Here is a 25,709-nt window from a genome sequence, read left to right as displayed (position 1 = left end):
TTTACCCGACTGTGTGCAGGACTTCATATGTTCTGGCCAGTGAGCTTGCTGGCAAGGGTAATCACAGTAGCTTGTGTTCCAACAACAGTAGAAGATGGCCTCTTTCCTGCAGTTAGCACACCACTGTTTCTTCTTGGTCTCATCTACCGCCTGCTGCTTCTCCACCTCCATCTGTTTCTTCACCTCAGCCACCAACCTCTCCCGCTCTTGCTCCAGACTCTGCCTCATTTCTGCCATCGTCAACTCTGCATGTGTGCACAGTATGTAAGCAAACAAACTTGAATAAACGCACAAGCCTACATGTAGTATTTTACCAATTAAAACCAAATAAAACCATTTTCTTACCAAGATTGTGTTTCATTTCTGATAACTCTTGTTGATGCAACCACTGTAGTTTTTCTATTTCTATTCTCAGCCGTTTAATCTGTGTCAAAAACACAAAAAGACACTCATTTCATGACATTGAATATGATTTGCATGATCAGTGCTATCATTTGCATTATCAGTTATGTGTTCATCCTCCCAGGGCTGAAGTAAAAAAAAATACCTCTGCTATTGTGTTTCCTGAAGTACTTTTGTTAAGATCGTTGTAGATTTCCGTCATTGTTCCGTTGATTGCATCTACAATCTGAAAGAAGACAGCAACATTCAGATACAAAATAAAGAGCTTTTAAATTGCTACCCAAAAATCATAGCTAATCATGGTCACAGAACGTGTGGGCAGCTTTGATTGATTGACTGAATACTTAAGAGTTTGCGTGGGCGAGCACAGGGAAGTACAGTACAATACAAGGTTTGGCTTGTTTCCATTGGGGAATTTGGGGTCCTTTTGTACTCAATTCATTGAAACATTTAATGATAGACATTTGTCTATCATTAAATGTACTATGCAAAAACATCATATAAACAAGTAGAAAACAAAAAGTAAAAAAATCACACCTTAAGTGAGGGGTGCTCTTATCATCATACATCATCACATTCCGGCCAATCACAATTGGCAATCTCACTTTTCTGTCCTCACTTTTTATACTCAATACGTACATTGCTCAGCCAATCAAATCATCGCTATGGGGGTGCTCATCCCCATAGATGTCAGCCACATATACATACTGTATATACACAACGGGGTGTCCCCCCGTGGCACAATCGTTATGCGATGCTCAACCAATGGCACATCTCCCACCCAATCACACCGGCCAATCACAATTTGCGTCCTCACTTTGCCGTCTTCACTTTTGTCTTCAATGTCTGTGTTTACACAAACCCGGAAAGCTGGGCACAGGAGGGGCTAGGGCCCCTCAAAAATATGTACAGTAAACAGCTCAGGGGGACAGGTAGGCTATGCCTTTTTTGGGGCCAGTTCCGAATTGCAGTCATTAGACTGACAACCTACCTCAAACCCTAACCTAACCATAACCGCAAGCATGGGAACAGCACATGTTCGAGCACTAGTCCGACCGTTGTTCCCGGATGTCGGACTAATGCTCCGTCGGAATTACCATCGGATCCCAGATGAGTGCAACTACAAGAGTCCTCAATCTATTGTTATTGACCAGTGAGGAGATCCTGTACAAAAATCTTGTTCTTTGCTTGACTTTTAGCCAGCTAGCCAGCTTTGACAGATGTTTGACAGAATATGCTTGAACAAATGTCCGCAAACAGGCATCAATTTCCGTTAAAACATTTATTAAACTTGATCTTCAAATACTATAATTCAAATGTGGTTTGTCTCACAGGCTAGCGGTATAGGGAATTCAGATCATAATGCGATTTCTTCTCACTCCGGTATACAAACAGAAAACTAAACCGGAGGTAGTACTAACGTGGGAGGTTAGGCACCAGAGCTCTGAGACAAAACCATCCCTGTGGGACGCTATGAGTGAAGTGGATTAACCTGATTAACTGATGCAAAGCAGTGTTATATGGATCAAGTGGAAGCTCAGGTCCAACAGAACAATGCAGGAGGTGTGTGATCAAGAGCGATGAAGGCACACTGACGAGCGATCAGAATATTTCTACAGAAGGCTTGATGCCAACATTAATAATGCTAGCGCTAGCCCCGCAGCTGGCATACGTAGCCCTATGGACAACAAGGATAGGGAGTATTCCACCCCTGTGGAAGTAAACACGCTCGTATTTAATGAACAGGATGTGAGAGGGGTGTGAAAAAGAGTGAACATCAGGAAAGCAGACGGCCCATACTGCATCCCTGGGTGGGTCATCAAGACCTGTGCTGACCTCCTGGTGGCAGTATTCACCACCATACGTTTCCCCAGCCCAGTCTGTGGTCTCCACTCTCCACATGCTTCAAAAAGGTCCACCATTGTCTCAGTAAGCTAGTTAAGCATCACATTGGCACCTCTCCCCCAGCACCTTGGAATTGCAGTTTGCCTACAGTACTGACGACAACAAAGAGAGGAAATATGCCAGGCTGTTATTTATTGATTACAGCTCTGCCTTTAATACCATAGTCCTCACCAGGCTGACTAACAAGATGGCATGCCTGTGACCGAACCCTACAGTGCAACTGGTGCAAATATTGTATTAGTAGGAGACACTTTCCCAGGGAGTGCTCGTTTTACCCCGCCGGCTACTACTAGTAGGGCGGGGCTTATTTGCTAACTGGGTACTGGAGTTCCTGACTGCCAGACCTCAAGTGGTCAGGGTGGGCAATCACCTCTACCACCCTCACCCTAAAAACCCAAGTCCCCCTGCATACCGAGTCCCTGCTGTACTCTCCGCACACTGTCGTCAGTGGCCAAGAACTGCCCAGTTTGCTCACGACACAGTGGTGGTGGGCCATATCACCAATGACAACTAGGACTGCACTCTGTCGAGTGCCATCTTGTGCAGTCTTATGTAAAGCACCTTGAATTCATGAATTGCCTTTGTGCATGAAATGCGTTACACATTTATACTATTAGCGATCAATCTACGAATACTCACTTTATTTGTGTACTTTGTGATGTCTGCTGCAATGTCTGCTGAGGCCATGGGGATCTGCATGTCTCCTGAAACTGAGGAGGAGGAAGAGGCTGTGCCTAGACCGGACGCTGTCGTCGCAGCCACAGAGACTGGAGCACTGGTTACCAGGGTTACAGCGGAGGTGGACATGACGAGTGGAGGAGTATCTTTTTGCTGAACAGCTAGAATGAGAAGAGGACAGCTGATCACTGACATTAATGCATCCAAACCAGGACGTTTTTTGGCTAGAACCGATTAACCACAGTATATGTTGAATCGTCCATTACACTTTCATTAGAACCTGTACCAAGTTTGATCTACCTTTGGCAGCCTGCCTGGTCTGATAGCGTGTGCTCTGTGTTGACATAGACGCCGCTGTGGTGACTGCTGCCGTGGCCTGAGCCTGGCTGAGTGTTGCCTGTGCCTGGCCTTGTTCTGGGGAGGGCACCTGTGGCTGTGCAGTCGCCGTAGACTGCTGGTTCTGCTGCTGCCGCTGCACCTTCTGCATGTGCCACTTCTGAGAAGAGGTCTGGAACTTAGCAGTGGGATTCCAGACCACAGCTCTCTGCACTACTGGCACAGTCTCCCTGGGCAGCAGAGGGCGCTGCTTTTTCAATACCGGAGCGGCGGGAGCTGAGGAGGAGGCGAGGGTCGATGCTGGGGTGGCGTTGGACAGGGTGGTGGCGGGGCTCATGGCTCCAGGAGAGGCAGTGGCGAAGCCGACCATAGTAACAGGAAGGGCCTTGGGGGGCTGTGTAGAGTCTTTGACATTGGTTGAGGTTGAGGAAGTGGCTTTGTTGTGTTGAGACTGAGAAGCTGAAGGAGTGGGGGCTTTACCTGCACAGAGGGAAACAGAATGCTAATTAATATAATTTCAGCAAAGTTGTGAATGTTTTCATATAGTGGCAATCTATAGAAAGCTAATTAATCTAATTTCAGCAAAGTCGTGGATGTTTTCAGATAGTGGTAATCTAAGGCAGCTAATGCTACAAAATAAAACAATTTTCATGTTTCCAATCCAATTGACCAACATTTCCAGCCACACGCTCTCACCAGTGAGGATACAATGAAAGAAAAGGAATATTAGATTATTATAGTGCTAGACTTTGGGTGTGCAATACCCATATATTGTATAATCACAGCAGTATGAACACATATTATTGTAAACCACAGCAAAAGTTTAAAGTGAATAAATCCAATTAATACAAAATAAATTGCCTTTTGCCATAACAAGCACTACTTAAACTGGGATGGAGGTTCTTCCTTGGCTTAGTGGGCGTGCAAAGTTTCCCAGCAATCTTGCATGCCTTACCCTTTATCCCTAAACTTAACAAAATTTTACTATTTAATAAAAAAACATTTTAAAATAGTTAAACTAGCCGATCTACATCGACATGTTGTGAGCTTGTAGATTGGCTTTGAACTATTTAAAAATATTTTTCAAAATAGAAAAAAATGCCAAAGAAGTTTAACGATAAGGGGCAAGGCGGCGTGCAAGATAGGACCCAATTTGTACCAAATTGCACCATGTTTGGACAAAATCTGTAGGAGTAATATGATATCAAAAAATGGGTTTTGGGCCCAGGCGGTGGCGTAACCGTCTGGGCACCCGACTGGTAATCCAGTCGCAGTGTGCCGCGGGTTCGACTCCCGAGCCCGACACGGCCTTTACTGCATGTCTTCCCCCATCTCTCTCCCGTTTCCTGTCAGCCTATTGTCTGTCCCTTCAAAAACCAATAAAAGGCATAAGCCGCAAAAAAAAAAATCTTTAAAAAAAGAATAAAAAAAAATGGGTTTTGCTAAATTCGGCCTCCTGGTGGCGTTATAACAGGCTGATATGAAGTTTGGCTTCCAGGGAGTGTGCGTGCACAGTTTCACGCTGATCAGTTCAACGATGCCGGAGATAAGCTGTACAGACGGACGGATGGATGGACGAACACATACCCACACATACACAGATGGATGGATGGGGTCGAAACAGTCTCGGCCACGCCTTCTACCTTTTGTCTCTTTTTGATTCCTTTCTTTTAACATCCCTGCACTAGAGGAAGTTTAATTCTCCAGGGAGTATGAATGGCCTTACCAATCTGCCCATTAGATTTTGAGATACTGTATCTTGTGTTTTAAGATTTAGACCTAATGATGGCAAATACCATGTATCACCAAAATCAGTAGGGGCCATCATCTGGAGAGCATGAGGAGTATGCAGAGCAAATTCTACAGCAATTCATGGAGCATAGCAATTGTTTTTTATCCCAATTAACTGCCCCCTCTTATTGTACACTTCTGCTGGCCCACCTGCCATTGAGGAGCCCCCACCGGTAGAATGACAAGCGCCACCCCAGTCCCCAACCCACAGGAGTCACTACTACTAACCCTCCACCGAACACTCCCGCCAAACCAGATGCACCACGGTGGATTCGAACCCTTAGACACACAGCGGTGGTGAACAGGTAAATTAGAGGTACTTCGCCCTGCGACATACTAGGGTCATGTCCAAGGGGTGTAGTGTAGTTGTACCTCCTGTCCAGGGAGTGTACTTGTATATCAAGCTGCCTCACACTACAGTAACAGGAGATGGGCTCCTGCCCTATGGGCCTCATGGCTCGGCAAGGCTTACTACTTACCCTTGCAATAACTGAGCTCACAGTAGTACAGTAATATCATCACCCTTAGAAAAAACAAAACACTCACCCTCAGTCTTACTGGCAGACGACTCTTTAACAGCAGTGTTGTCTCTTCTAGTCCGCTTCCTCTCTCTGCCTCCTTGTTCATCTCCCAGGTCAATGACCAGCTCCCTCTCTGAATCAGAGTCGTCTACTGGCACCGGCTTCCTTACCTCCTCTTTGACCGGAGGTTTCGCTCTGGGAACAGGTGATGCCGGAACTGCTTTTGTCTTCTCTTGGCCCGCTTTATCAGATATGCTACATGGCCTCTCTTTAGATGCGGTATCAGAAACGGTAGCACCTTCGTCACTTGAAGAGCATTTTGATACCACCGGATTCTCAGATTTGCTGTCCTTATCTTGGTTTGTGGATGGAGGTTGGTCCTTCAGTCGGGTTTTGGAAGGCTCTTTTTGGCCTTTGTCATTAGAAGGAGCATCCTGGCTTTCTTTGGGCTTCTGCTCCTCGTCACTGGCATACTCACTGTCACTGGAGTCCGATTTATCAGAATCCTCCGAATCGCTGTGCTCTACGCCCTTATATACATCTTCAGAGATCTCATTTATGCCTGCACAAAGCCAAGAAAACAGTGGGTTTCATTCAAAAAATGTTTTTAACAAATTGAGTCATTGGCAATTCTCTATCACTGCCAGCCTTGATAAACATGGAGTTACTATAGTCTCTGTGTTTTACCTGACAGCAAGGAGTTTCACTCCATCTTCTGCAGTTCCCCTCCCAACAGAACAGGCACCTCACCAACCAGTAGGAATCGCTAGTCAAGGACAAATACCACTGGAAACAATGGCCCCTTCGCTAAAGCCCACCCCAAAAGTGATTGTCCAATGCTAGCTTAGCAACCGTCGCTGGTCTGGCAACGTCTGGCAAGCTGTCGATGTTATTTCACCCAACGCCCGCACACAAACAATAGGAATATCACGATAACGCGATGGTGACTAGGAACCAGCAACAGATTCCAAGTACCCAGAAAACGGTTGGAAGGCGTCTTTTCACCCTGCCCTTTTCCAAAGCTGAAATCTTTGGAATTCCTTACCGAATTCTGATGTTATTACACCAGTGATAGAGGCGAAAAAAGAAATACTGGTAAATAAAAAAAACTCCATGCCGAGCGCACCTCTCAGCTCCAACCGTAGATGGTGGATTTATTGCTAAATCGCGTATTTTTATCGCTCGACATTTCTTTTCTTATTTTGTTTACATCTGTCGTTCATAATGTCGGAGATGTGTCCAGGCGAGGAGGTCCTCGGATGGGCTCGAGGAAGAGTTCTGGAGGAAAAAGTCACAAAGTGTTGGAGGCCCGGCCCATAATTGGAGGGGACTGCTTGCCAGTCCTTGGTCTGGCAGCGTGGAGTGGGTGGGGCTTAGCGAAGCGAAGGGTACATTCACTAAATTGTGTTCATTGAATGGCCTGGCCGAGCCACAGGCACCGCTGCCAGGAATCAAACCTGGGCCTTTATGGTGTTGTAACTCAACATCACCAACTTTGAAATCAACTTCGAAATCATTATTACGTGTGGGATGTTATTGCTTCATTCAATCACTCTTTTTTACTCTACCTGCTCACTGAAAACAGTCCCTCACCTAGCTGGGCCTTGCAACTTTCAATGGTCTTGTCCAAGTTGAGTTGGAAGCGGCTCTTGATTTGTCTTTTGGGTGAGGTGAGGACCGGCATGGGCCCCTGCTTCTGCTGAACAGTCTCACTCAACTCTTTTAGGTCCATTTCTGCTTTACTCCGATCTGGCAGGACACAACACACAATCGAAAAATCTAAATAAAGCTTAGCTCCTTCTTTTTGGTGGACAAATGTGCACTTTGTGCAGACAGTGACATACGTACAGACAGCCTCATTAGAATAGTTATGCACTCACCTCTTCACAACGGCTCAACTAACAATAAAGGTAGCTCTCCACCTAACAGACTACTACAGATTACTACAGACTAGCAGTCCAATGAAGTCGGAAGATAAGTCAGTTGGACTTGGAAGGTGTGAAAAAGGTTGCTGTGAATGTACCTGAGAGCCGACACCGACAGAAGGCTACTATGGTGCATATGGCTTGATATCTTTGTCAACAACAAGCCCGCTGCTATTAGACGGTCGGAAGTCGACCATGCTTGCTGGGTTGGCTTTCACCGCTTCCCTACAACTTGCGACCACACGCGGCAGTGTACCCACCGCCCATTTAACTGCAGAATTGTGGCAAAAGACACTTTCCAACACTTATGCCGCCAACGTTGGTGCAGTGGAGAGCTACCTTAAAAGTTTAGTTCACCATATCTATATTTGCTCATAGAGAATAGCCATTATGAAGCATGGCCACAAATATCCTATGCCTAATGAGAGATTCACCTAGGTTGAGGTTTAAAATGCTTCCTGTTGGTGGAGTCTTCTCCTGCTTGGCAGAAAGGGGGGCTTGAGAATGGAATGGTTTGGGACTGTCCAAGGCATTGCCTGCAGCAACAGATCGTCCATAGGCAGGTGATGCTGTATGAAGAAAACTATTGTTAAGTATCCTATGTGCAATCCGGCCTAGAATACACATACAAAAAATGCATTAATTCTGTCTGGATGCAGACATGATAAAGTGTCTGTCTGCGTATACCTGTACAGTCCATGGACTCCTCCCCTGTGCTATACTGGCTGTTTGCAGCTTTTGTCTGGGACTTGTCTGCCGTGTCCTGTTCCCCATCCGAGCCCGTATGGGCAGAGGAGTTAGTGCTCATCGGCGAACGAGCCACGTCATTAACAGCTATTCGCCGGCCTGCCATGGTCCCACCTATTCCAGCCCCAGACATCACACCTCTGCTGAGTGATATCTTGGGAGACGCTGTCATATCAAAGCTCAGCTTGATCTTCTCCTGCTTCTCAGGATTGATGGGGGTAGACGCAGGGTTGGAGGTGTCGAGCAGCATCTGAAAATGGTTATCAGGGGCATAGGGCGTCCTGAAGGGGGCGTAGTTGAACACTCCAAACTTCTTCCTCATGTTCTCTACGTACACCTCCATCTCCTGCATGGCACTGTTGAAGATGCTCTTGGTTTTCTTCACAGAGAAGGGAATCTCTTTGGACATGAGGTAGCAATTGTTTAAAGGGACCCAAGCCCTGAGGATAAAGATTAACACCATAACGTCCCACCATGTGACACAGTGAGGTGCCTCCCAGTCCAAGAAATTAAAGCACATAGATAGAGCCATTACCTGTCATGCTGTCCAAAGAAGCGAGCGTCAACTTGTCCGTCTTTATCTCGCAGCGCTTTGGCAGGCCAGAATGGAAAGCCTTTCAGTTTGGCCCAGACCAGAGGATGTGGATTACTCTGCAAATATGAGAAACAGTTGAGATGCAGAGATTTTGTGTATAAGAATATATCAATAAAACTGTGTAGAATCATAATCATCATCAAATAGTTGAAATTAGTGAGCTTACACATGGCTCGCAGAACCAATTGTCCCTCTTTTGGCATGCTGACAGATAGCATTCAGGACACACCTCAATCTCATTCATCTGCAAAACAAGCAACAAAGGATGTATGAAGTTCCTGTTCCCAACTAAAACCATTTTGTGCCCTCCCCTATCGGCACACATACTCACCTCGTGTTCACAGATTTTCACTATCACTTTAGCTGTAGCTGTGAGTTTGTGATTGCCTAAAAGAAGGTGATTTGTCTGTATTAAACAACTGATTAAAAGGCTGGATCAAACTTGTAGCCGGTCTAAGCTGGGCAACATACCTCCGTTGTATATTATGCAGTTGTGAAGAATCCATTTGACATCTGCCAAGAAGGCCTCTGTGCAACCATACATTTTCTTTTTGATATTCTGCAAAACACAAAATAAAGGGAAAAAAAGTCAGTGAGTGTCCTGTCAAATTGTCTCAAAGTGAATGCATGATGCTCTGATTCACCTTCTCCAATGTGCAGAGATCCATTGCGTGGAAAATGTACTCTGCATAATCTGGGTGCTGTTCAACGGGCACAGGCTTCTGGAAGGGTTCCGTCTGGACAAGGTGCACAGAATATAGAAACATACGGTGAACAAAGGGGTGCAACACACTCCACAGCTCTGACCACCACCACTGCACACCACAACAATCACAACATGCTGTCAAACCTCCCCGTGGACAGACAATATCGACGAACAAAGCTCTAAAAAAGGCTACTTGAAACAAAAGATAACAGAAGAAGAAAATTATGATGGGGTCTTGTTAGTGGTGTGATTTATTACCCAATTAAAAGCTTTTCTCTGCGTGGAAGCTGCGTGTGGGGAGAAAGGTGACGAGCGGGGTTGGTCCTGAAAGAGAGTTAGGCTTAATTTATACTTTGTCGCACGACCCTGTTGACAAACGTCGTTGAAGTGAAGGGGTCGTATACGACGACGTATAAAAAAAAAGAGGGCAGCTGTGTCCTCACTACCAACTAGTAACTTTCTGAACTCCAGCCAGATCACACAGGTCAACTACAGTTTATGAGTCTGGTTGTTAGTGGCGTAATACATGCCTTATAGTACATGCATATAATCAACTCATCATGCCAAAGACACAAAAGTTAATATTTTAAAAACTGGCATCAGGCATTATGGAATGGAATAGGAAAAGCATGACAGCAAAAAAACAAGCCCAATAACATTCAACTGTGATTTGCTTTGTGAGCATGATTGGAATAACATGACTGGTAACAACAAATTCATGCCACTATTCAATAGATACAATTTGTGGGATGTGGAATATTTAGCACAGGTAGCAATGAAAAAGAAAGAAAAAAAAGTAAACAGAGAGCAAACTATTTGTAGTAGGGCTGGGCGATAAGATATATTTGCGATTATGTTTTTGGAGATACAAAAGTATCTGCAAAAAACATCTTAAATGTTGAATATATATCAGTTATCTTAATAATGTGCTTTTTGAGTGGCACCAGCCCCTCCAATGCATGGCTTTTGAAAATGACGTCATATGGTGACCAAGTCTATGGGCTTGTTTGTTTAGAGCACTTATGACATAAATCGAATGGCAGGCAAGTCTATGGACTTTTAATGTTTGTTTAGGGCAGCAGTTAAACAAACAAGTGTAGTTCACCTGTGTCCAGTTAAGTCTCAGCCAATGTGTTGTTTGTAGTTAATGTTTCACCTGTGTCTAGTTTGTCTGTGTCTATTTAAGCCTGTGTTCAGTGTTGCCAGTTTATAGTTATTGTCATGGTGTGTCCTGCCCAACATTATGTCTGTCCAGTTTGTTAATAAATCATCATTGAACTTGATCTGCCTGCCTGCGTGGTTCTGCACTTGGGTCCAAAACTCCAGGAAATCGACGACGACCTCGTTGCTATCAAGTGCTATTAAGAACACCACCTGTATTAGGCAGCAGGAAACGGCTCTACGGTTGGCATTGAAAGAGACATTTTGTTTGATGAAGAAGAAACCTTCTAGCATGACTGGTGGATGGAACAGCCAGGTAATTAACTGCTATGTTGGCATCCTTGATTTCCAACAACCACCAGCAGCTGGAAGCAGTACCTCCAGTTTGTCCTGCTCCCCAGCCTGTGTTCCAGTCAGCTAGCCCCAGGCCTACTAGACTCCAGTTGGCTAGCAACCAGCCTGCTCCATCAATTCGGCTTGGGTTCATGAGCCTGGAACCCACCTGCCCAGATCCTGTTCCCCCTCAACCTGTCTGTCTAGAGGCCACCAATGCGTCCAGAAGCCCTTACTGCCTCCCAGTGCACCAGAGCCCACGCTTCAGCCCAGCACCAGATAGGCTTCATCGCCACCGGCCAGCAGCACCAGAGAGGCCTGTACAGCAATGCAGAGAGGCCGCCACACGGTGACGCCGAGATCCTGCCACCGCCGCACAGCGATGCCCATACACTGCTGCAGCTCAGCGCCACAGAGCCTCCACTGCTGCAGCTCACCTCTGAGGCTGTGCCACTGCATCACACCTCTGAGGCTGTGCCACTGCAGCTCACCTGAGGCTGTGCCGCTGCAGCTCACCTCTGAGGCTGTGCCACTGCATCACACCTCTGAGGCTGTGCCGCTGCAGCTCACCTGAGGCTGTGCCGCTGCAGCTTACCTCTGAGGCTGTGCCACTGCAGCTCACCTCTGAGGCTGTGCCGCTGCAGCTCACCTCTGAGGCTGTGCCACTGCAGCTCACCTCTGAGGCTATGCCGCTGCAGCTCACCTCTGAGGCCCCGCCGCTGCAGCTCACCTCTGAGGCCCCGCCGCTGCAGCTCACCTCTGAGGCCCCGCCGCTGCAGCTCACCTCTGAGGCCCCGCCGCTGCAGCTCACCTGAGGCTGTGCTGCTGCAGCTCACCTGAGGCTGTGCCACTGCAGCTCACCTCTGAGGCCCCACCGCTGCAGCTCACCTCTGAGGCTGTGCCACTGCATCACACCTCTGAGGCTGTGCCGCTGCAGCTTACCTGAGGCTGTGCCGCTGCAGCTTACCTCTGAGGCTGTGCCACTGCAGCTCACCTCTGAGGCTGTGCCGCTGCAGCTCACCTCTGAGGCTGTGCCACTGCAGCTCACCTCTGAGGCTATGCCGCTGCAGCTCACCTCTGAGGCCCCGCCGCTGCAGCTCACCTCTGAGGCCCCGCCGCTGCAGCTCACCTCTGAGGCCCCACCGCTGCAGCTCACCTCTGAGGCCCCGCCGCTGCAGCTCACCTGAGGCTGTGCTGCTGCAGCTCACCTGAGGCTGTGCCACTGCAGCTCACCTCTGAGGCCCCACCGCTGCAGCTCACCTCTGAGGCCCCGCCGCTGCAGCTCACCCCTGAGGCCCTGCAGCTCGCTTCCACTGAAGTCCCGCCGCTGCTGACTTTTTTTTTGTTCTTACAAACATACAAGCACAATCTATAGCATCTAAAAGCATACTCTATATAATAAAAGCATGATTGTATATGCATTGTTATTCTGTGCATATCTGATTGCATTTGATAAAGGCAGTTTTGCGGTGTAAAAATTCATACAACTGGCCTGGGTTCGAATCCAACCCAAGTCTCTTTGCTGCATGTCATTCCCACTCTCTCTCTACCACCTTTACAGTCTCTCTCTCATTGTCATCAAGAACAAAGCATAACTTATGAAAGAATATTAAAAAAGGCAACTTTAAAGAAAATGCATAAAGATATACATTGCCAAAAGGCATATTGAATTATGGGTCGACCAGGTTGTACCTTCCCACTACTGTGGTTGATTCCCCCACGGTACCTCCAGCTTGGCCGGACACTCACATGTTTGTGAGTGCAAAGCTGGCAGGGGAGGGCCTTCTCTGACGCTGAACTAGTGCCTCCTACAGCTTGTTTGAGACGTCTGTTCAATTAGGAGCAAATTTGGGAGGTATAGTGTGCTCCTCTGCACATGTTATGTCCTCCCGCTGAAAGGAGACATGTGGTTGTCTACTCACTACTCTATACCCTTTCCAGACCAAACAGTAGGGTTGCCAGTTTCAGGGTCTATAAACATGTAGGTGGAATTGGCATTATGACTAAATTGGTGATTTGAAAAAATCTAAAATAGTTGATACATTTTTTTTATATGATATCACCCAGCCCTTCTTTATAGTGAAAATGATTCCCACCCCAAACCTAAATAATCAGTTGAAATTCTCCACTAAAATCATCAATCAATCATCAATGTACTTACACCTGGCTGTTTCATCTTCTGTAGGGCGAACTTAAGCAGGTAAGACAGCTGGTCTAAAGTTAACATCATCATTGCTTTGCTCTGAGTCTCTATACACTCTGCAACTGTTATTTTCTGAAAGACACCAAGAAGAAAAGAGTTGACAATTTGAGGAGTTCCACATATTCCTGAAAAGTCATCCAGAATTGATTGAAACACTGACTGCTTACAGCTACACAGGGGTCCCATCACCCGTATACACGTTCATGAGTATGTACCTCACACTCTGGACAGAACCAGTCGCCCTCGGGCTCGGCTGGGAGTTTGAGGCACTTGGCGTGGTACACCCTGGGGCAGAGCTCACAGCAGAGCACTTGGCCCTCACGGTGGCACAGCCAGCAGTAGAAGTCATTCCTGCCGTCTTGTGGTACAACATCAACAGGGTCCGTACTAGTGAGTGCTGGCTGCTTCGCGTAGTAAAAGGGACCATGTCTTAGTTCTGACTGGAATGCGGACAAAAGAAACAAATCAAAATAGCAATGAGACTTCAGGAGAATAAACATCTGTTAGAATGGACACAAGGTGAGCAATGGGCATGCTGAAATCACAGGCTACACACACTTCTATACTAAATAAACAGTACATACTGCAACAGCCGTGTTATATATTCAAACTGTAAAACTGTATTGAAATGTTATACGTTTGCTGTTCTTAATTGAATGTGCTGTTCAATTTTAGAATGAATACTTTTAGGTTATGTTTGCTGGAATCTGAAAAAAGACTCATGCGCTGGGTTGGCAGTGCCCAGGTTCGAAGTAAGTATGTACGTACAACATTACATTTAATAAATACTAATTTATCAGCAACTGTTACAATGTCTTTAAATACATTTAGATACATCACAAATGTCACTGTGTCCTGACTCACAGCCAGTCAGGACACAGAGATACCCATCAATGGTCAAATTGAACTGTAGTAGCATTTGAAAGTTCTGGACAGACAGACAGACGAGTGGCTTTACTGCGAAATCATCCTGTTATCAGCACGTTTGAATGGTGCCAAAATGTCCATACTGGCATCCTCACTGTTCAGTATGTCATTATCTGCGATTGTAGCATTGTCATTATCACTGATGTCCTGACGGAGGCGCGCCGTGTCTGGTGGCCATGAGCTACGTGAGGCACCGCTGAGCGAGGCGCTAGCTGAGCGAGTCGCCGTGCCGAGCGTTGCGAAGGCCACCAGACCTGACTCAGCGCCGTCCGAGTTACGTCCTGATAGGCAGAGAATAGTATATATTAGTAGCTCCTTGTTCCATGCACCGACAATAGTTGGAAATGACATGTCCACCAGGGAGAAACCTTGACCAGGCTATGTGGTGAGGATGCCAGTATGGACATTTTGGCACCATTCAAACGTGCTGATAACGGATCATTTCGCCGTTCCAATGCAGAGATAACGTTCGAATCCGCTGCTTATGCTAGCTGCTTGGTTGCAGCTAATATAATATTTCAATAAAAAGGTAGGTGATTCCATTTGAAACTATTCTGGTATCCAATTTTGGACGGACGGACGGACGGACGGACGGACGGACGGACGGACGGACGGACGGACGCGCACACACACACACACACACACACACACACACACACACACACACACACACACACACACACACACACACACACACACACACACACACACACACACACACACACACACACACACACACACACACACACACACACACACACACACACACACACACACACACACACACACACACACACACACACACACACACACACACGACGTGTTGTGATCTAGCAACATTTTTATGGTTAAGTGATTAAAATATTTCTTTATGGACGAAGAAGAGATTGTTCGGGGGGATGGGGGGCTGTACCTGGTCTTTGTTACTGCCGACTGCCCCTGGTTTCTTCTTCCGTTTTGTTGGGCTAGGGGAGGTTTCAGCAGAGGAGTGACCATTGGATGAGTGACAGGGACTGGGCATCTTGCGTTTCTGGACCATCCTCTCTGCTGACCCTGGGTCTGAACCTACACACAAGGGTCGAAGTTCACACAAACACAATGACACAGTTCTGATTTCCAAAAAGAGGCATTGACACAATTACACCAGATCTCCAATGCAGGAGTGTTGCAGTGTACTCATACAGGGGGTTGCAGCTAGTAACCATAATGATATTGACATAAAATAAATGTAAAAAGCAGCAGTATATAAAGTAATCCTCCATCTTGTTTATTTTGCAGCTCACATGCACACACGCAAACCACAGTGAACGCATGTACACACCCCTGAAGGGAAGACTAAACACTTTCACTATTACCGCATACTCCCGTAGGTAGGGATAAAAACAGCTCTGTTGAGCTTTCTAAAAACAGCCTTGTGTGGTATCTTCTTACCTTTGGATCGTGTTGAGATCTCCATTGCCTCTGCTGCATCTATCTCTGTCCCCCCCTCCTCCTCAGACACACTGACGCAGAGAGGAGAAAGGCATCATCAAGGATTTGTCCACAATAACCTTAAGAGTCCTCATATAGCCGTACAGTACATTCAATGTCCTGGTGACTTACAATAGGGCGACTAAACCTATTGCAAACTGTAACGACTATCATTGGGTTTGTATTTTGTATTTGATGATTCAAGTAAATGATTTACACTGATAACATAAGAATATGCTTTTAGAGTGTGATGCCGTCACATATCTGATCAGAGCAAAGCAAGTTCTGTAATTGGCTCCACCAGGCCGAAGGCATGGGGAGAGTATGTTTTGCATTCCGTCCGTCCGTGTTTCTGACCTCTGCCCCAATTATTTCACATGGGCCCGTTATAGTAGCCTGGCTAATAAGCCAGACTAATATCACACAACACTGTCGCGGTATATTAGTCTGGGCTGGCTCCACTTGGATTTCATTTCCCGGGGGGCGGGTTCAAACATTTTCTCTTTGACGCAATTGGTCAGAGCTACTGTCAGTCAAAGGTCTCAAGCATTGAACGTCACTGTACCAAAGCCCGCCCATATTGCATACCGTGTCCCGATTGGTCCGACCTGTTCTCGGTTGTAGGAAAGAGGCGTGCTACTGAGCCTCGCCAGACCGTAATCCGCTGGTAGGCAATTTGTTTTTGCCAACGGCTGATTCGGTCTGGTTTATTAACCAGGCTACCGTTATAGCGCCACCAGGAGGCCGATTTTTGGACAGTACACCTACAGATTTTGTGCAAATATTACGCAGTCTTTCAGATTTTTGAGGGGCGCTAGCCCCTCCTATATTCAGCTATAGTGTAGATTTTTGTCCTAACACAAACCAAGGACAATGAATGGAGAATTTACGTCATATGTGTCTGAGCAAATCGGTATTTTTGTTAACCTTTAGACTCCCGTTGACGTTATTGGCGTAATTAATCAAAAAATCCAGCACTACCGTTGACGTTATTGATTGATTCATTTATTTTATTTTATTTTAATTTCCATATCACACATTTTTCTCGTCGTCTAGAGCTGGCAAAAGGCACAATCAGCTGCTATTAGGGGTGGCAATCATTGGCTTCTAAAGTTTGAAGTACTGCTCCGTTTTAATATAAACAAACTGCCTCAAATCATCTACATAGTGTGTGATTTCTGTGAAATTTTGCCACACTAGCTCCCACTAGGCAGAGGACGAAATGGCACATTATTTTTCAAATCAGCCTCATGGTGGCGCTATAACTGCCCGATTTGTGTTTTTAGTATTTTACCTATAACTGCACCTTATCTGTGTACAACGTTGTATGTGCACTCCCTAGAGGCCAAGGAAAAACCTTTGCCCTGCATTTTCCACATCTGCGATTCATACCGCCACCAGGAGGCTGACTTATCTATTATTACATTTGGCTTTTTCCACGCCCACAAGAACATTTGGCATAATCTGGGCATAATGCCACGCCCACAACAGTTCAGATCCGCAACTCACACACTGTGACGTCGCCAACACTGGTCCGAAACTACTGTCCCCCACTGTACTTATTACTGCTCCTCCTTCGTCACTCGCTTCCCCTCCGCATTGATTGTGCTCTATGTTCACACGTCACGGCACACCACACGCCTCCACTTCCCCTCCCACGACATCAGTCCTCAGTGACACTATCTGTGACTCCATTCAACAACTTCTACGTGCTTGCAATATTTACTTTATTTTCACCAAAACAACACCCCACAACACCCCCGTCCCCTGGCATCATAGGCCACAGTTCTCTGTGTTTCCCTGATGTCATGTTATCACCAGCTTCTTCTGCTACAGCAGCTACACCACATAAAGTGCCCTATACAATTTCACCTGCACCTTTTGGACAGATACAGCGCAGTGATTGGCTATTCACTGACTGTCACGTGACACGTGCTGCCCCTGTTTGATGGGGGAGGGGGTACAGATGTCCACTGTGCCCATCGCCCCATCCCTCGCCTATCACCCACCAACAGCCAAACGAAAGGCAGTGGTGTGTTCTACCGTGGAAGTGGAACTCATCACACAACACGCCATATGATGTTTAGAACACAATGACGACTAGCACATGCCCTTGACAAAAGGGTGTATCTGATACGCAGGAGCAGGGGCTAAAGGCAGCAAGGGGACTTCAATACTTTTTCGTGATTCGTGGTAATGTTGTGTGGCGTCTGCCGTCTGATGTGAATAGACCTGCCAATGAATACTAATGAAGTGTGCTAGACACACTGTTTAATTAGTATTCAAACTGCGTGTCTACAATTCAAGGTAACATTCGTCTGTTTACAGGAACGGTCTGTGTGTGTCTACGATGTACGGGCCTCCGCTATAGATGTAAATGGAAAACCTCTAGTGTAAAACACATTTTTGGATATTACTTCTTCAGATTTTATCGTTATACATCATCTCTATAGTCATGTGGTCAAGACGGGTTTCTTTGATTTCCCATAGTCCATGCTAATTGGCTAAGATTGACATTAAAGTTTGGAGGAGTGGCCCGTTTTGTACAAAATGCCGCAAATCATGAACATTTTCTTTTTTGCCACCTGGTCTACATTTCTACTTCTCGCGACCGTAAAGATGACCTTAGTAGACATTTTTTCATGATTGGCTGCTTCTAAGCCAATGGGAGACTTACCCATATAACCCATAGTCTGAACGGCATAAAAACCCATACTCTGGGTGCCCGCTGGCCAAGTGGTCCAGGCGCATGCCACATATAGGCTCTGGCCTGACAGTGTGTCGCGTGTTTGAGTCCCGTTCATGACGACCTCTGTTGCATGTCTCTCTCCTTCTCTCTCTCCCTCTTTCCCGTCATTCTTCACTTAATACTATTAATAAAAGGCAGACATCTTAAAAAGTCTGAGTCTGCACTGCACCTGGCAGTTATGACTGAGTCATTATTGTTTAAACTGTCTCACCCGTCTGTGCGAGTTATTTCTTTTGTCACACTAAACTAGTTTTGCATTGTTGTGCTTGATGATTATGGCCCTAAAGTGCCCAGCTTGTACAGTGGTGAGAAGCCTTGGGAGGCAACAGTTCCTGAGCAATGTGACCCATGCAATAGAAAGAAACGCTGAGGTGCAGGGAACAAACAGCAATTCAACAAATGGAAAAAGCCTGCACACCAGTAGAGAAAATTTTCCTCTTATTTGTCAACATTTCAATCAGATTAGATCTTCATCAGGACTTTTAAAAGCAACCACAAACTAAAGGCTGCTAAATTGTGTCACCAATACACTAGCTACCACTTCAACAGCATCAACTTTCTAGGACCATCTTTAGTCTAGAATCTGGACTCCAGTACTTTACTGACTGACAACTGAAAAACAAACCGTTTCCTAAAATATCACCGGGTAGGTATTCATCAGCACATCTTATGTTTCACAATTTAGGGCTAATGCCTAAATATAGACTCCGCAATATAGCCTGCATTTGGAGCATATCTAGCACTTCAAACATACCTTGCATATAAAATAGGCATTATGTCCATTTCTTTAAACCTGAGATATTGTTGATGTTTAAGCAAACATATTTGCGTTAAACCACAATAGTACGGTAGAATCCGAAAGAGATGTTTTGACAATTGATTTGACTTCTATTGACCTTTTCATGAAGCAAAACTCCCGGCATTTATCTCTACATGGACAATCCAGAATAGTTCCTGGTGCCATATAATAGTGAACATTTTACTTTTGAACCAGAGCACCTAGAATCTTGTATGAAGAGAAGACACATTTTGATATAATGAGCTGCCCAAACACAGGCAGCTCACAGCACCCTATCGGCCTAGCAAAAATAAGCCAATTAGAAGCACTATGAATGTGGCCCAAAACTAATTTGAGAAAATTTGTAGTGTGTGCAGGTCAGGTCGCATGAATGCATGAGTTTGACTGCTAAGTCTGCTAAACGTTTGACCCAGCCTCACCCACCCACCCTACAGCCAGCTATGCTTGCCTCCAAGGATCCCATTGTAGACTCCAACTTGCCTAATGCAAGCCTGACAGCGTGTTGCGGGTTTGAATCCCGATCCCCTTTGCTGCATGTCACTCCCCATTTCCTGTCAGACTACTGTCCTATCAATGAAGTCATAAAAGTCCAAAGATAAATCTTTAAAAATAAAGAAAATCCATCTGAGCAAACGATTGACATTTTCCAAGGGGCCATGCAGGGAAAGGCCAGGGGAGGAATTTGAGGCAAGAGCTGCTCAGATGTGTGAAAAGCTTTCATGGCATGATGGCTGTGATCAACCTGATTGAGGTCAGTCAACTTGCTTAGGCCAGGCTGAGACCATCCTCTTCCGTTTATGCAGCTCTACGAGATAGGCTTGACCTTAAGGACGACACGTGATCTATTGTGACAAGAACGGTAGCATGATGGCTGAAGTCTGTGCTATAAAGTGGGAAAACGAAGAAGAAATCATTCCCTCCAGATGCAGATATCCACCAACACTGCCAACTACTTGGCATATATAGTCTGCCACAGTGCCACTCCTCCCTGAGGAGTCCGGGTAGCTCAGTCGGTAGAGCTTTGGACCACAAGTTCATAGGTTCGAACCCGGGCACCGCCAACTTAGCGTGAGTAGCACGGCTTGGGTGCGGCAAGTTATGTAGGACGTACTGGGAGCTGATGGTAGGTGTGGCGCTCCACCTCAGCATCCATCTCCCAGGGGTCTAGCGCATTGTAACAGGGATAGACTCCCACGTGTTACCGGCTGATACCGAAAATAAGCCACTCCTCCGACTTCACTCATCCCTGAAGCTTCACTCCTTCCTAGTCACTCGGACATGGCTGGGAATGGTGGTTGCTATAGCCCTGTCCATGTCTTGTCCACCCCACACAACCTGATCTCCCTAGTACACATCTACCTGCAAGTGCAACAGGGTCAGGTGAAGAGAGCAACGAGGTAGAAGAGAGTGAAGCAGATGATGAAGAGGGTGAATCTGATTATTCAGAAAGTAGTGAGGCAGAATGCTCAGACTGATGTTTCAAGTAGTTTCATGTTCAAGTCAAATTAAAGATACATAACACATGAATCAATTATTTTACTGCAATTGTAGAGATATGGATGTAGTGTTTATTAAATGACTGATTCACCTCAAAGCTAGGTCACTGAGCACTGGGCCCTGACTAACTGTAAGCTCAGTTCTTCTCACATCTCTTGTGGTTTTCCTGAGTTCTGACCTCTTGGCACCTTAGTAAGTGAAGACATATATTCAATGTCCAAGTCTACATTAATTGGGCCTTTAAAGAAAGGCATCCATCCAGCTTCCTATGACTTCAAGTGCTTAAAGAAATTGATTAGGTATTAACTATGTCATACCCTGAAGAAGGCATTTTGTTGCCGAAATGTTGGTAATCTAATTAAAAAAAAAGTTGTTCGCATGACTACGAGCTGTGCGACCTCTCCTTCCCCTTTTTTCAAGTTTGTCTCCCATGGTCAGCACCTCCCCACTATTGGTGTGCGCTCCTGCCTTTCTTTGTTTTCATTAACCATTTCATAATGGTTAATGAAATCAACAGGTTTTACCCACTATCACCTCAGACGTGAATCATCTTTTTTCCCCCAGGCTAAATAAACTCCATTGATGATGTATCAATTTTGTCACAGTATATGGAATTGGCTTCAATGTATTTATTTAGCTCTTGCAGAGAGCACTGTTACAATAGTCTTACATGTTAAAAACAATGATAGTGTCAGTAAGTGATAATTACTGCATTTTCCATGTTTTGATCCTCCCATCACTAGGAAAAGTACATTAGAATCATGCTGAGATGAGAGGAAAACAAAATAGCATCACTTTCCTCTTCTTCATCTAAACTCCCTGAACAACAACCAGACAATCACAACCTCAGCAACACCTCCCCTTGGCCAGGCCAGGATACAGAAACAAGAGCATAACAATGAAATAAAAACATAAAAAAAACAAAGCTGCTCATTCAGACAAAACACTTTCGACATTTAAAACAACAGAGCACACAATATAACCAACTGCCTCCTACTGACATTCCTACACCCACTATTGATACAACATAGTACTATATACTTCCAATATAGGAATTCAACAGCATACCTTTTGTTGCCTTACTCACACACAGATTCTTCAGCTTATTCTTTAATCTGTTTCTTTTGGTTTCAGTTATTGAGGTCGTTGGGGGTATGAGCCATCATGGATGTGTGCAGGTTTTCCAGAAGGCCTTTTTTCCCTGCTGCTCGCTCTCTCTCCCTGCGATTCTCAATCTTTAACCTCAGCTGTGGGCTACCGATTGGTCTGAGCACCACACGGAGGAGCCTGATTGGGTGTGGGCTCAGTGTGCCACACAGGCTTTCTTCTCCCCGCTCTCGATAGTGCTGCAATGCAGAGTGTATTGCTGCTCACCTACAGCTGAGAAACCACTGAAACTAACCTTCCACTTCCCTAAATCCCAGGCCACCTTGACAGCATGAGCATGTCTTCTCTAATCAAACAGGAGATGCAGTTGCCTAGGCTTGAGGGTGAAGATCAAATTCCCTCCCTCACTGCACTGCACTCTCAGCCTGTGTGTGTGTGTGTGTGTGTCGTCCATTTTGAAGACTCTCTCCCTGCTGCTGCATACACAGCACATAAACACACCTCAATTTGACTGCGATTGCGAGTGCATTAGAGGAAGACCAGCAGGGTGGTAGGCAGCAAGGGCCTTTCCACCGAGCACAAAGACAGGATTGCAAATGTCACAGGCCTCTGAGTCAAAATGGCTGCGATTTACGTAATATACAGGCTACTGCCAACAATCCTTTTCTTTCATCAGTAGTGTGTTCTCTTCTACCATTAGCATACCTTCACAAAAATCAATGCTGGCTTGAGGTTTTATGAGCTTGATCAGAAACATTCACAGACCCAGCTGTGAAAGTGACATTGTATGATTCTTTCTTGAGAATTAATTTCAGACAGACCTCTTCTATTCAGTATTTGAACTGTTATTTCACTGCAACACAAACCTGAACAATGCTATAGAATGGAGAGGTACGTACATATAATAAGGGAAAGAAGGAAAACACAACAACATGTGGGGGTGGGGTGAGGATTAAGCAGGACATTTGGAAAGGTCAGGTGGTATAGGGGTCTGGGGAATAATTTGAAAATGACAGACTGCCATGAAAAGGATTTTCACATTCTTACCCAACGAACAGTGTCGATGCAAAACAGATTCTAGTGCAGTAATGCCAGTCCACACTCCAGAGTGGAATGATGGGATTAGAGGCATTACCGCACACCATTCACACAAAAAAAAGCCAGGGGGTGAAAAGATTTGCTCTCAATAAATTGCAGAAGGCTGCTGAACCCCTAGCTGGGCAATAATACATGTGTGACATTATATCTGGGCCATTTTTCCCCCATGGTCATACATGCAAGACTGCATACTTGTCAGCAGGCAACCTCACATACAACAATGATGCATTAAACGATGCCCTTGACACATTTCACGTGTATAAACTCCTCATCTTTACAAAACTGGAATAAATGAACGAAATGTCGAAACTGATCTAAACCTTTTCAGTGAAAACCTCACACACAGAGAAGTGAACCCACTCAGGACTGATACATACTGGAAATACAAATTAAAAGCATACACATATAGTTATGTATCAATAACATGCATTCAAACCTGATTGAGATCAAACGGATATTCTACTCTGTGTGCAGGATGGGCTTTCTATCCAGTATCTTTTCAAGAGCAAGTCCTTCCCCTCTTCTTCCCTTCTCCCTCACATACAAATACCCAGCATGCCTGAAACCGAGGGACAGAAAAGGGAAGCTCTATGAAATGGCTGCCGCTCGGCAGCAGAGAACTGAGCACTGTGAAACAGAGCACACCATCAGAACCAGTCAATTCTCCCCATGCGATGAAAGAATAAGATTATTTTGCATTTAACGTTTGTCTTGTTTTTATTTTAGGAAATTGTCAGGACCTACTCCTTTTCTTTTTTTTAATACATGTTTTGTCATTTAAAAAGGGTTTAATTCTGTTAAGGATGTACTGAGCTCTGGATGACATGCGTTAAAAACAGTCTTGATAGAACACAGCTATGAGGTCTTTTCATGATCATTACTTAAGGTTGGCATATGATTAACAACGCGTCCCCCCTTCCCCTGCTCTGGTGCCACTGTGAGGCCTAAATTATTCCTGCTGTGCTGTCAGTTGTACCATCTGTTAATTCCACCAGGCATTCCCCTCTTTCTGTGTTCCCTCTCTCACCCTGCAGCTACAAACAGCCGTGTGCCCCCTTCCTACTCAGGCCTGCCATTTTGACAGCACAGGCCTGTGAAAGCCAACCTCTTCCTACAACAACTCAATCCTCTCCATGGCTTGACAATAGAAAACAGGACTCATACTCATATGACTACGAATGTCTCAGTGACTGTCCATGCCTTGTGTGTCCAGACAGTCACCCAGTTGGGACAAGCACTGTACTGTGCTTTACACCCCTTTCTAGGCTCCATTCCTGTGCTGTGGGGGGAGAAGCAATCTCTCTCCCTCCCTCTCAGCCAAACCTTTATTCTTATGTATTACTCAGGCACAGATCTCACATGGTGGCTGGTAGCTTTATCAACAGAGCAGTATATGTGAAAGAATGAAAATCAGGCTTACCTCTGTGGATGCATGCCTAACAAAACTCAGTGTGATATGTCAATGCTTATTAAAACATGGAGGACAGCACTGTCAGCCTTCACCCTAGTCAGACAGCACAGCAGCCACGGTTCTCTCCAGGCAGGCTGTGTGTACTGTGTGCGTGTGTGTGCGTGTATGATTCACTGTTCTGATAGAAGCAAGGCGCGCCAGGAGTGGCCGCTCGCACAGAGGAGATGTAACGCCGGTGCTGATTGGTTAGTTCATTTCCTGGCTGCTGCTCGTCTTTTGTTTCGCACTAGGCAGGCTGAATCGCTGTAAACACACAGAAAAGAGCTTGGTCCAAATAAAACATAACGTAAAATAGATCAGACTGCCAAAATTGTTGAGCACAGCTGTCAGATTCTTCACCTTGCCATTCAACATTGAATCAGTTTGTATTTTTCAAGGAGAGGCCTTGAAAAAGATGTTTTGATAAAAGTAGTGCACAGGCCCCAGGCCTGTATGTGCTCAAGGAGGCCTTTGTCTCAGTAGATCCCACCCTAAAGTTAAACTATCCGCTGACAGGAAGGGGGGTGAATAAAAACCTGTTATACAAATAGCACGAGCCACGGGGAAGCACACGCTTGCTTAAGTGAAATCTGTTTCGTCACTTGAGAGGTTCCAAACAGCTACATTGCGTGTACAAAGCTATCTAACTAGTAACTGGTACGAAGGCCATGTTAGAAACGTAGTCCTGTATGTTGTCATGATAGCCTTGGATCAAGACTATCATAGATTTATTTCGAAACTGCAATTTTTTCGAAATTCGAAACACTAGCTATTTCGTTTAAGATAAACATGGGTATAAGCAGTAAGCACACATAGCTAGCTCTGGTCCATAGCTCTATGCCGTCGCATTTAATGCAACGGCAGCAAGAGCAGTAAGGCTATGGACCAGAGCTAACACATAGCCACAAATGGAGTTATTTTCGTCCCTACCAGAGCCATCTAATAGAAGAGTTGTGACGAGGGGGCAGAAACTGAGCGCTCGAGCGCTGTTCATGCAGCCTGAACTGAGACAAGTTGGAGTTGGAAATACATTGTTTTCAACGAGGGCGGCGCAAATAAGAGTTTAAGCATGTGTGCAACATACCAACTGTTTTAAAGTATTGCACAGTAACAACTAAAGTCTCTTTAATGTTTGTTGTACGGTTACTATAAAACAATCTAAAATAAAGGGATTTAAGATCATTAAAGCTGGGCTGTTGCCTGAGTCCAATGCATTTCTGCCTACTTCCGGTCCAGGACTTGTCCCAGTTGGTTGTCTCCATTTCTCAATAGAAGTCTATGTAGAGAAGCCGCCATTGGACTGGTCCCA

General features: G+C 45.5%; 1 protein-coding gene across 9 annotated transcripts in view; it reads right to left on the bottom strand.

Annotated features, from left to right (window-relative positions):
* Positions 1-25,709, bottom strand: part of zmynd8 (zinc finger, MYND-type containing 8) — a 31,720-nt gene that overhangs the window by 5,318 nt on the left and 693 nt on the right. The window contains exons 1-22 of one of the 9 annotated variants that reach the window (XM_079510937.1): positions 25,331-25,541; positions 24,371-24,664; positions 23,387-23,509; positions 15,662-15,732; positions 15,144-15,295; positions 13,519-13,743; positions 13,262-13,375; positions 9,865-9,930; positions 9,545-9,637; positions 9,372-9,459; positions 9,232-9,287; positions 9,067-9,144; positions 8,841-8,956; positions 8,246-8,745; positions 7,993-8,127; positions 7,227-7,382; positions 5,659-6,195; positions 3,286-3,801; positions 2,947-3,146; positions 548-628; positions 346-424; positions 6-245 (exon numbers count right to left, since the gene is read on the bottom strand). In XM_079510937.1, coding sequence (XP_079367063.1) covers positions 6-245; positions 346-424; positions 548-628; positions 2,947-3,146; positions 3,286-3,801; positions 5,659-6,195; positions 7,227-7,382; positions 7,993-8,127; positions 8,246-8,745; positions 8,841-8,956; positions 9,067-9,144; positions 9,232-9,287; positions 9,372-9,459; positions 9,545-9,637; positions 9,865-9,930; positions 13,262-13,375; positions 13,519-13,743; positions 15,144-15,295; positions 15,662-15,686 — 3,457 coding nt within the window. In that variant the 5' untranslated portion in view covers positions 15,687-15,732; positions 23,387-23,509; positions 24,371-24,664; positions 25,331-25,541. Of the gene's footprint in view, positions 1-5; positions 246-345; positions 425-547; positions 629-2,946; positions 3,147-3,285; positions 3,802-5,658; positions 6,196-7,226; positions 7,383-7,992; positions 8,128-8,245; positions 8,746-8,840; positions 8,957-9,066; positions 9,145-9,231; positions 9,288-9,371; positions 9,460-9,544; positions 9,638-9,864; positions 9,931-13,261; positions 13,376-13,518; positions 13,744-15,143; positions 15,296-15,661; positions 15,733-21,813; positions 21,869-23,386; positions 23,510-24,370; positions 24,665-24,760; positions 24,904-25,330; positions 25,543-25,709 lie in introns of those variants that run through there. The other 8 variants (XM_079510934.1, XM_079510941.1, XM_079510935.1 and 5 more) reach the window with 8 other exon arrangements.

This window comes from Electrona antarctica (assembly GCF_951216825.1).
Source record: "Electrona antarctica genome assembly, chromosome: 9".
Classification (NCBI taxonomy): domain Eukaryota; kingdom Metazoa; phylum Chordata; class Actinopteri; order Myctophiformes; family Myctophidae; genus Electrona; species Electrona antarctica.
Note: the sequence above shows the minus strand (reverse complement) of the source record. Positions and strands in the feature narration are given on the sequence as shown.